This window comes from Bos grunniens, chromosome 1 (genome assembly GCF_055505025.1).
Source record: "Bos grunniens cultivar Pamir isolate PY7600 chromosome 1, Bosgru_T2T1.0, whole genome shotgun sequence".
NCBI classification, from domain to species: Eukaryota; Metazoa; Chordata; class Mammalia; order Artiodactyla; family Bovidae; genus Bos; species Bos grunniens.
In genome coordinates this window covers 121,298,177-121,310,345 of record NC_141165.1, presented here as the reverse complement: position 1 = coordinate 121,310,345, position 12,169 = coordinate 121,298,177, and the positions used below count along the sequence as shown (strand labels likewise).

The 12,169-nt window shown below is 34.6% G+C and overlaps 1 protein-coding gene and 1 long non-coding RNA gene across 6 annotated transcripts in view; one reads left to right on the top strand and one right to left on the bottom strand.

Moving 5' to 3' along the window:
• LOC147380176 (uncharacterized) overlaps window positions 1–12,169 on the bottom strand; it is a 78,400-nt gene that overhangs the window by 48,622 nt on the left and 17,609 nt on the right. The gene's annotated exons all lie outside the window — the stretch shown is intronic.
• The window catches only part of ZNF654 (zinc finger protein 654), an 86,369-nt gene that overhangs the window by 63,049 nt on the left and 11,151 nt on the right, over window positions 1–12,169 (top strand). For 3 of the 5 annotated variants that reach the window (XM_086321566.1, XM_086321539.1, XM_086321529.1), the window contains exons 4-6: window positions 3,048–3,183; window positions 6,069–6,271; window positions 6,879–7,018. In XM_086321566.1, the coding sequence (XP_086177692.1) occupies window positions 3,048–3,183; window positions 6,069–6,271; window positions 6,879–7,018 (479 nt within the window). The remainder of the gene's footprint in view (window positions 1–3,047; window positions 3,184–6,068; window positions 6,272–6,878; window positions 7,019–12,169) is intronic. The other 2 variants (XM_086321558.1, XM_086321549.1) reach the window with 1 other exon arrangement.

Genomic DNA, 12,169 nt, shown 5'->3' with positions numbered 1-12,169 from the left:
GGTGAATGAGTTAGGTTGGTAAATTCAGAGGTCCTTAAATACGAAGTTTAAGTATTAAGAACTTTTATACTATGATAAACAAAAGGATTCAGATTAAGTTTGTGTAATGACCAGAACACTGACCTGCAGCTACATAGACATGCAAAGTGACAGCAAGTTTGTGAAAGAAAAGTCTTCTGGAACTAAACAGATTATAAAAGAAGAGTGAGGAAGTTATGTTTTCTCTCTACTTTGGTAAAGACACAAGGCTGAATGTAAGTTTCCAAGGGAATTATATTTAGTACAATGCAGTGAGTAAATAAAGGATTAAGTTAATATATAGGTCCAAGTTAATATATAGGTTTTTTAATTAAATAAACCTCCTAAAAATACAATATAAATATACTCAGAAAAGATAAGTTGTAAATCTAGAGTGATTTAAGTATTTCCTTTTTCACTTGAGAGCTTTTAAATTGAAAACCATTCACCATACTATTTAAGGAAAAATGAGCCCAAAGATACTTAAAAACTTTTCTTTCATTCTGTGCCTTATTAAATAGACCAAAGTGAAATCTTTATTTCATCTCTATTTCCTATCCAGATTTACTTCCCCATAGAAGTGGTCTCCAAAATATGTTGTATTTGACTCAAGGAATGCATGCACCAAAAAACAAAACTTTCACTTAAATATAATTGTATCTTAGAAAATGAACTTAATCTAATTTACTAATTTTAATAGAAGGATTGGTAGGAGTGCAAATATATACTTTATACTATAAACATTTATGATAGTGCACTTTAAATGTAGGAAGTACAATGAAAACATATGCCAGAGCTGACTGAGGGCTAGCTGTTGTTAAACATACAGGTTATTAGGGTTTTCCCTTAGAAACTTTAAATTATAATAATTAAATAGTAGGTTTAATAATTAAAACAGTAGGTTTGAATTGGGGTCTGGGAATCATCTTTTAACAAGACCTCCAAGTGTTTCTTATTTTCTGCCAGGTTTAAGATATTAGCAGTAGATCTGTTTCATCATCTTTTGACTTTAGACCCAAGTCCTGTTTTAGGTCCCGCAGTGCTAAGTGCTATATTATTGGTGCCTCACCAAGAGTTCCACAGCAGATTGAAAGCCTCACCAGTGATTCATGGGCTGGCATCCAGCTTACATTATTTCTTGTGCTTTGGACCAAAAGCCAGCTTACAGTAGCTTAATTTGTATGGGCAATGATACATATGTCTAGAGTAATTTAGGAATTTATTTACCTTGAGGTTTGAAACTGATTATAATTTTTATCCGTTAAGTCATTGGCCAGATCATTACTGTGTTCCATGTGTTTAAAAAATCATGGCTGATCAATAACTTTATACCTTATTTTTATGAGTGCTATAACATGCTGACACATGGAAATATAGAAATTAATTTTATGCTAAGCAGTTGGGTGTCCTAAAATTAAATTTCAGAATTCAGAATTCTGAATAAATTTCAGAATCTTTAAAAATACTAGAAAAAAAGTAACTTGCACTTATTAAGTATTTGTTATGTGTCAGGCATTGTCCCAAGCACTTTTCAGTACTATGTGTTATTTAATCCTCACAACAATCCTATGAAGTAGGTGTTTTTAGTATCCATTTTGTAGAAGAGTTAACTGAAAAAGCAGAAAGGTTAAGTAATTTGCCCACTGTTTATAGGGTTTTTGTTTGCTTGCCTGCTTATTTTAATTTGGGAATTCCATAAGTGACTTTTAGAGGCTATTTTCATGTTTGACTTAGTGGTACTTCTTGGAACGGTTCTTTGTCTTAAAACTTAATTTCTTCTGCTGCCTTGTTCTCTTAGAAGACAAAGCCTTTTTCATGTATTTTAACAATGAATGAAAAGTGCCAATAAAAGCAAAATGTTAATTGCCACCTTGAATATGTAGCCTAATGATTCATCTAAGTAAAATTTGTAAATGTATGTGGTTTTATCCTAAGCTTCGCTTTATAACTAAGTTTTTCATGTCTGAGGGATTTTTTGAGCACAGAAAAAAATTTTGACAGTTGTTTGTGTTTTAAGTGATGTGCATTTTATTCCAGTTTTTTCCAGCACTGCCAATGTCAGTATCTAGTTTTTTCTTAAGGCCTTAAGTTCAATTTATGCATTAAAAAATAAATCTATCTATACCTTCACTAGATTTTCAGTTAATCTTTATAAATTATAAGATTCCATGAAGTGTTTTAAAAAACACCTGACAAAGTACATAATGAATCTAAAATGCCTAATAAAATGATTAAATCATGTAAATCTAAGTCTAATAAATAAATTCAGTAAACCAAGTTCTCTTTAACATTGTTTACAAACTTATGTTATATAACTCATATTTTAATCACCAGTCTATAAAAACATTTCAAATATCTTTTGTAACCCCCACAAATGCATAGACAAATTATCAGTTAATGCCCAACTTATCAATAGTATCTTTACCTTAAATCTAATGCAAAGTCTTCATATTATAGGCTAGATTCATTCCTTCAACCTGTCATTTCTCATCTCAAGACTCTAAATCTACTTATACAACAAAGTAGAATAGAATTTCCATCTTCCAGCCTCTGCCACATCTAAGATTCTACATCTGGGATCAGGGACAAGGACCTGTACCTACCTGCCAGCCAGAGTCTGCATTGGACAGGGACCTCTTTATTCCCTTCTTATTGTCAGGCCTGCCATTGTTAATGTAAACTTTATGAGCCCTCACATAACTGAACATACACGTTTTATATTTTTGCAACCTGGTTCTTTTCCTAGCAATGATGCATCCCTTATGTTTTTCCCTTAGGTTACACTTTATCCCTGCTATAATGGGATTTTCTAAGTCCAATTTTGTATAAACTGTGTAACCTTTGGCATTAAAGCCTATTTGTGTACTAATGGGGTTTTGACACCCTAATTAGGTTACTGAAGCAACCCTTTCTCTTTCATAGTTTAACAGCTGCCTTATTGACCATCAGTCATTTTATTGACAATGATGATCAAGTTTAGTTTTTAACCCCTTTAAATTCACAAAGCCAAAATGATTTTTCTCTCCTAGGAATGCCAGAATCACCTCCGCAGATATGGAAATGTGAATCTGGAACTGGTGACTCGAATCATTAGAGATGGTGGCCCATGGGAAGATCCTGTGTTGCAAGCTGTTCTAAAAGCCCAGCCAGCATCTCAGGAGATAGGTACTACAGGAGACTCAAATCTAAACCTACATTTGTGAGAAACAAACACAATTTCATTTTCTAACTAGAGCAGTATTAGTGTTTTTTATTTACAGTACTGAATAAGAATAATGTATTTTCACATGAAGTGTGTTTAATTTGCTATATTAACCCAGCCCAAGAGTGATTTGACACAAGATTAGGTAAAACTATCTCTAGTAATTCCCTATTAAAATTCAGAGTGTTAACATATTTAGTATCCAGATGCTACTTATTTACAAAGAGTTTGTATTTGTCACTTCAGTTATGTTTTTAAAATCTATTTAAGTAGGAACACCCTTAAAAAAAAAACAACACCCTGCTTAAGCACATGGAATCTCCCTTATACAGGAAACTCTATGAAGGATGGAGCTCCTTTAGCTTTTGTTTTGATAAACACTAACATATCCTACACCTAGCCTAGTGCCTGGTACAGAGTAGTAGGTGCTAAGTATCAGTACTTGTTTATTGAATGAATGACCACATGAATGCATAAGTGAATGTCTGACTAATTAAATGAGTAAGTAAATTTCAGTTCCAAATACTCTAGAGCAGTATTTCCCAAACTTCCTTCATCAGTAGGAGTTTTGCCTCATCCCCTTACTATCTGCATATCTTTTTGACATCACCTTCTCTTTAATCTATATTCCAATGAGCCAAAATCTCCTTTTGAAGGCAGGAAGCTCTGTCAACTATTTCTAATTAATTCTTCAAAAATATATATATATATATTTGCTGTATTATTTCTGAGCCCCAGAATATTCGGGTCACCGAAACTTAGAATAAGCACAAAAGTCTGGACACATTTGAGAGCATGGGGAGAGCCTATGGAGTGCAGTTATAACATGGCCAAAGGGAAAAGACAAGACCTCTGGAACCATTCAGACATTGGGGAGAAAACATTGCCCACCACCAACTGCCTGAGTATGTTAGGATCTTTCTATTTGTCCAGGTAAAGGGGTGGGAGTGGGTTGTGAGTAGAACTGAGTGGGGAAGGGGCTGTGATTCTAGGGCTTACAAGCAAGCTGACCCCCAGATACAAGCATAGGGGACAAGAAAAGATGTGAGAGAAGATGAAAAGAGATAAGACCAGGAGAAATAATGAGAGTGGTGGAATGAGATGGGAAGTAGGACAAGACTAGAAGGAAAGAGCTAAGGTACATGTGGCAGTGGTATCACTGTATAAATATAAGGGATAGAAAGGAGAACTAGCACTTGATGTGAAGGTCTCAGAAAGGAATTAAAAAAAAACAAAACTGAAGACAGAGGCAGTAGTTGCATCGGAGGAGGAAGAGTAGGATTACTGAGGGAATGTATGAACCATCAAATTTAGGGAAGGCAGGGGTGACAGCTTTGAAGGAATCTGAGGAAGCTGGGGAATGTGGCCAGAGGGTACAGGAGCTAGGCAAAGACAGATTCATACAGAGTGAGAACAAGAGAGAAGAGTTTGGATTTTTCAGATAACTTTTAGGTTTCTCTAAGTAGGAGCTAGAACAAACCCATTGTTGGTCGGTGTGAGGCTGATACCCTTTATATACACAGTTTATAGGTTTCTCTGGTGGCTCAGACGGTAAAGAATCTGCCTGCAATGCCTCAGACCTGGTTCAGTCCCTGGGTTGGGAAGATCCCCTGGAGGAGGGCATGGCAACCCACTCCAGTATTCTTGCCTGGAGAATTCCCATGGACAGAGGAGCCTGGTGGGTTATAATCCATGGGGCTGCAAAGAGTCGGACATGACTAAGCAACTAAACACAGCACAGCACAGCACATACTATGTATAGTTCTTTGATACATACTCCTTTTATACTTACCCTAGCATACTTCATTTTGGGAAAAGCTGCTCTAGAAGCTCATTAATGTGGATGCCTTGACTCTTGTGATCATTAGGGTAAAGATCAGTCTGAAGTTTATTTTTGCATTAACTATACAAATCATATTTGTATGCTGTTCATATATTATAAACAGAGTTGCAAGGCAAATGTTGAAGCCCAAATAAAACATTACTCATAGGCATTTCAGAAGCTATTGATTAAATATATATAATTAACTAAAACATTTTTGCATTTGAAATTATGAAATATGGGTTCCATTTCCTGCTCTGCCACTTATTTAATTAATTCTTTGTCCTTGGGCAAGTCATTTGACCTCTCTGAGACTCAGTTTTGTGATCTGTAAAACAAGTATTATATCTGTCATGAGGTTGTTGTTAGGTCTGAATAAACTTATGTAGGTAAAGGTGTTTATATATTTTAAAACTGTGTAAAAGCAAGTATTAAGTTTAGTAATTATCCTTGGGCATATATTAATGGACATATATTAATAAGCAGTCCTATTTGACATTACATTTAGCTTACTTTTTTGTTATAAAGTAATAAAATGTATTTCTTTTATGACCAAACTTTTCACTAATTCAAATTATATTTTGCTATAATTAATATGGTTTTAATGGCAGATTAGGATTTAGCCTTCTAATCTTACAGTAATGAAAATAATGGTAAGAAGACAAAGTACATAATCTTAGACTAGAAAGAAATTCCAGATCCTGTGCCATTTGAAACATATTTTAACATTAGAGAACACCAAAAAAGAGTATTTCATGTTTGTTTGTTTTTCTAATTTTGCTTCTTTATTTAGATTGAGAAAGAATCAGCAAATATTTCTTGGGCATAGTTTTGTTGTCTTTTATTGCCATTTTCCCAATCATTTAACTGATATATTCTTTTCACAAACTCCTAATAAGGAAAATGCTATTTAATTAAATAGTTAATTTAATTAGATACTACATGTTAGTGCTGAAGTGTCAAAGAAAAATGTTTGAGACAGTCTTTTCTTGAGAGTAATAAGAGTCTGTTTTCTTTTTAATATAGTGAACAAATATTTAAGTTCTGAAAATCCACTATTCTTTGAACTACGTGCCAGATACCTAATTGCTTGTGAACGCATACCTGAAGCAATGGCTCTTATTAAATGTTGTATAAATCACCCAGAAATCAGTAAAGACTTGTACTTCCATCAAGCACTCTTCACCTGTCTGTTTATGTCACCTGTAGAAGATCACCTATTCCGAGAGGTATTGTTTGAGATTGTTTGCCTATTAAACTTACCAAAAAATATGTAGCCCATTTTTGGTAAATTCCTTTTACAGTACTATCAAAGGCTGTAAGATTACATTATCTAGATTTATTCCCTTTGATACCATTTTTAAGCTCATATTGAATTAGCTCATATTAACAAATGATGAAATTAGAATTTTCATTGATAAGCATTATTCATGTTGAGCGAGTTTCTGGTGTGACAGGTTAAATAAAAACTGAGAAGCATCAGGATTTTGCATCTTAAAATGCTAAGAAATTAAATTCCAGTCTTAAAATGCTAAGAAATTAAATTCCAGTGTTTGTTACTTTGGTGTTTTTTTAAGATGAAAGAATTAATCTTTTCCTAATATGGACCCTACGTACCTACAAGCTATGGACATTGAGGTTAAAAGTAATCATTATAAACTGTAGGTGCTATATATAGTGAAACTATGGAAAACCATAAAAATAGTTCTGTATAATTCATTGTCTTTGTAGAAGAAAATTAGAAATCTAAATTCTTCTGAATGCTTAAACATTTATTACAACTATCTTTCTAGATATTTTTAATGATATGAACTGAGTTTTCTTTCCATCTTATAGCATTTACTGAAAACTGATTGTAAGAGTGGAATTGATATCATCTGTAACACTGAAAAAGAAGGCAAGACTATGTTAGCCTTGCAACTCTGTGAATCCTTTCTTATTTCACAGCTCCAGAATGGGGATATGTACTGTATCTGGTAAGTGTTCATAATACAGACAAAGAAATGGTGAGATGGGATGCAGAAGGAGAATTCGTTAGCAGAATTTATACCTTATTTTTTTAAAAGTTATGTGAAAATGTTAAGCCATCCTCCCCCCCACACACACACACACATTTATTGTGCAAGAAACAATGGGTTGTAAGACCTAAGGGTTAAAAAAGAAAATGATCATGTGCCAGTAATAAACAGTGTTAATATTTAAGAAATGTGTTATAATGAAATAATTATGTTTTACATTACATTTAGAGTGTTAGTTTTAAATTTTTTAAGAGATTATTTTTCAGAGAAGTTTTATGTTTACAACAAAATTGAGAGGGAAGTACAGACATTTTCCACATACTCCTTGTCCCCACAAATGCATATCCTTCCCCATTATCAAAACACTCACCACAATGGTACTTTTTTTTTTTTTTTTAACCAGAGACAAAGTTACATTGACATATATTAATCACCCAAAGTCCAGTTTATGTTTAGGGTTCACTCTTGCTGTTAATTGTTTTATGGATCTGGACAAACATATAATGACATATATCAGTATAATATCACACAGAGTATTTTTGCTGCCCTAAAAATCCTCTTTGCTCAACCTATTTATCTCTTCCCTCCCACCTCTGCCCCTTATCTCTATAGTTTTGCCTTTTCCAGAGTATCATATAGTTGGAATCATATAGTATACAGCATTTTCAGATTGGCTTCTTTCACTTAGTAATAGGCATTTTAGTTTCCTCCACGTCTTTTCATTTGAGCTTGATAGCTTTCAAATGAGCTTGATAGCTCATTTCTTTTTAGTGCTGAATAATATTCCATTTTCTGGATGTACCACAGTTTATTTATCTGTTGTCTAGTGAAGAACATCTTGGTTGCCTCCAAGATTTGGCAGTCATGAATAAGCTGCTATAAACATCTGTGTGCAGGTTTTTGTGTGGACATAAGTTTTCAACTCCTTTAGGTAAATACCAGGGAGCATGATTGCTGGAACTTATGGTAAGAGTATTTTTAGTTTTGTAAGGAACTGACCAACTGGTTTCCAAAGTGTCTGTACCATTTTTCATTTCCACTAACAATGGATGAGAGTTCCTGTTGCTCTACATCCTCACCAACATTTGTTATTTTCAGTGTCCCAGATTTAGCCATTCTAATAGGTATGTAGTAGTATCTCATTGTTGTTTTAATTTAGTTGTAGTTTGCATTTCCCTGATGACATATGATGTGGAGCACACTTTCACATGCTTATTTGCCATCTGTATACCTTCTTTGGTGAGGTATCTGTTAAGATCTTTAGTCTATTTTTTAATTGGGTTATTTGATTTCTTATTGTCCAGTTTTAAGAGTTATTTGTATATTGATAACAGTCGTCCATTGGATGAGTCTTTTACAGATATTTTTTTCCAGTCTGTGACTTGATACTGTCTTTCACAGAGAAGTTTTCAATCTTAATGAAGTCCAGCTTGTCAGTTATTTCTTTCATGGATCATGTCTTTGGTGTTATATCTAAAAAGGCATCACCATACATAAGGTCTTCTGTGTTTTCTGTTTAGACCATGATCCCTCCTTTTTAGTTAATTTTTGTGAAGAGTGTAAGGTCTGTGCCTGGAGAATCCCACAGAGGAGCCTAGCAGGCTACAGTCCATAGGGTTGCAGAGAGTCAGATATGACTGAAGCCACTTAACACACAAGATCTGTGTCTAGATTCATCTTTTTTTAAATGTGAATGTCTAGTTGTTTGAGCACCATTTATTGAAAAGATATTTGCTCCATTTGCTCCAAATTGCCTTGGCTTCTTTGTCAAAGAACAATTGACTGTATTTACTGTTCACTTTCGTGCACTGGAGAAGGAAATGGCAACCCACTCCAGTGTTCTTGCCTGGAGAATCCCAGGGACGGAGGAGCCTGGTGGGCTGCCGTCTATGGGGTCACACACAGTCGGAACAACTGAAGTGACTTAGCAGCATGTATATATATTTCTAGGCTCTCTGTTCTCTCCCATTGATCTATATGTCTATTGTTAAACCAGTACAACACTGTCTTCATTATGTTAGTTTATATTAAGTCCTGAAGTTAGGTAGTATCAGTCCTTCAACTTTGTTGTTCTTCAGTATTATATTCACTATTCTGGGTCTCTTATTTCTCCATAGCAACTTTAGAATCTGTTTGTCCATATCCATAAAATAACTACCAGGATTTAGATTGGGGTTGAATCTGTAGATTAAGCTGAGAAGAACTAATAACTTGATAATATTGAGTCTTCTTGTCCATGAACATGGACTATCTTTTCATTTATTTACTCCTTTGATTTCACTTATCAGAGTTTTTTGTTTTCCTCATGTAGATCTCATACATATTTTGCTAGATTCATAGCTAAGTAGTTCATTTAGGGGGTGAGGGGGTGCTAATATAAATGATATTATGTGACTGTTAGTTTTTCTGAGCATTTAAAAAGCCATTAAAAAGTTGTTAGAACATATGAAGCATCCAATTACATGATCCAAGTAATCATGTAATTCAGAATGTGGTTTGAGAGTATTTTAATTTAAGACTATTTAATTTGAGAGTATTTTACTATTAGATAAAATCAAAAATAATTAGAAAAAAATCCTAATATCTTTTGCCTCCTCTACCTCAGTACACACAGACACAATACTACCACTTTTACATGTCACCAATTCTTGAGAGAAAACTAGGTCTCATTTACCTAACAAAATAATATGAAATGGTATGGGCTATAAATATTTTTTAATGAATGCTTTCAAATTTTAAGTTCTTAGATACTTAAAAGAATAGCTTGAAGGAGGTGTAAAGATAAACTTATTTAATATAGATGTTATAGACTAAAATCTTTAGATTCAGAGATGGAGTCAAAAGCTAGTTAATAGAGTTAGGTCTAGAAACTAGTGGACTTATCTTCTGTGGGACTGTAAGTTAGATTATACAAATTTTTATTCAAAAGTGTACTATGTAAATTGGAGTTGCAAATAGAGAAGAGGATCAGGAGATAGTGGTTAAAACATACACTTCTAAGTAGTTTTCAAAGTATTATCATTTCTTGATAGTAATTATTTTGAAACAGTGTATAGTCATTACTGTTTAATATATCTTTTCTATGGTGATAGGAATGTTCTCTACCCTTGGCTTTATTAAATTATTTAAGACTATCTTTAGTCTTTCATTTTGACATACTTATAAGTAAACTGGTATAAACAAACCAAAAAATGACCAGGAAAACATTTTATTTTCTTCTTCTCTTGGCTAACCAATTTCTACTCTTTAGAGAAGAACTTCAAAAATAGAACAGAGCCTATCTTTCCTGCTCCTGGCCACAGTCACCTTCTAAAAATAGAAGGTGGGTGTGTGCCTCCCAGCTGCCTAACAAAAAAGGACTCCTTAGCCTGCTTCTTTGTCCTTTCTTCTGAGTAGGCTGAGTTCTGATTGCCTGCCCTCTTATTTCTTTTACCTCTCTCCTTTATATTTCTGAGTGCTAGGGTCTTCTTTCTTGTAAAAGTTGATTTTCACTGTAATTTAAATAGCAGGATTCTTCCAGCTTACAAGGTCTGTGTTGTCTGTTTCATTTTGGTCTTCAGCTTGTTCTTCATCTCCCCTTTCTGAGGACAAAACTCGATGTACAGTCCAGGTTTATTCTTGACTCAAGCCAATGAAACAAGCTACTAATCTAGTTCTCTCACCATCAATAATAAAATAATAATAACAGCTGCTTGTATTGGCTGAGTGCTTTCATTAATCTGTGCTTTATATATTTTTTATCTCATTTACTCCAGCAATCTTATGGGGTAAATGAAGCCAAGATTCAAACCTGAGCAGCCTCTACTATTAAATATTACTTATTATAAAATGGGTATAGTATGAAAAAAATCTATGTGGTAAGGGTGGCTATAAATCATTTTATAGTCTCTCTGCAATTAGATAACTTGATGGTTATATTAGCAGTGAGCTACCTGGGAAATGTGTTTGTACACCAAGTCAGTGCTGTGAGGCTTTTTGTTTCTTATTTGCTGCACTTGGGTCTTCATTGAGGCGTGCAGACTCTTCAGTGTGGCCTGCAGGCTTTTCTACCTGTGGTGCGCGGGCTTTTAAGGGTGCGGGCTCTCTAACCTGCAGCATGCAGGCTCTCTAGTTGCGGTGAGGGGGTTTAGTTGCCCCAAGGCATGTGGGATCTTAGTTCCCAACCAGGGATCAAACCTGCATCTCCTGCACTGGAAGGCGGATTGTTACACCACTGGAAAGTCCCAGTGCTATGTTTTTTGTAAGGACCCTTTTTGGGAAAAGAAAACAGAAGGTTCATTAAAGTTTCCCTCTGGTCTTCATAAAGAAGACTATCAGTGAGCAATTTAATAAACATCAGTATATACTAGACATTTTACCTAGATGTTTTCACTTATCTGTCTTAATGCTTTTTATGTGTAAGAAAATTCTGGATAAAAGAAGTAAAAGCCACACAGCTATTAATAACAAAATGGGGTTGGAATAACTGGTTCAGGGAAAAGGTAGCATTTATTGAATGAATACTGGGATATTACACAAGCCACATCAAGGGCAGAGATATGGGTGGTCCTCAAAAATAACTGCTAACAAGGATGTTGAGATTGCTGGGGTTTTTTAAAAGTATCTCTGATCTGCCAGTTGGCTTCAGTCTTTCTTTTTGTAGACCAGAAGAATGGCAACACTCCCCAGGCTTCATAGTTTAGAGTTGAGACCATTCCAGGGTTTCTAACTGAACTGAGGTCAGTTTCCCATCCTTAGATTAATATTTCAGGAATAGTGAGGAGGGTCATATAGAAGGCATGGCCACTGAGCTTCCAACCCTGTGTATTAGGGCTATTCTTAGAAAATGATGGTTCACTGTGGACTGGGCCGTACCATCCCAATTGGTATATAATACCTGATTGAGATGCAGGCCTGGTGAGAGGTCTCATTTATTCTCAATCCCTGTTCTTTTCCATTAGCTCCACCATACAGTGTGTCATTGAGAAGATTTACAATGCATTAATATGTGAGGAAACAGGCCTTCTAAAACAAGGAAGTTTATGAAAGGCATGAAATCAGTAAGACAGATAAGATCTGTTCTGAAATAATTATCACTTTAGTTTGGGGTATTCATGAAAGTTTTCATGA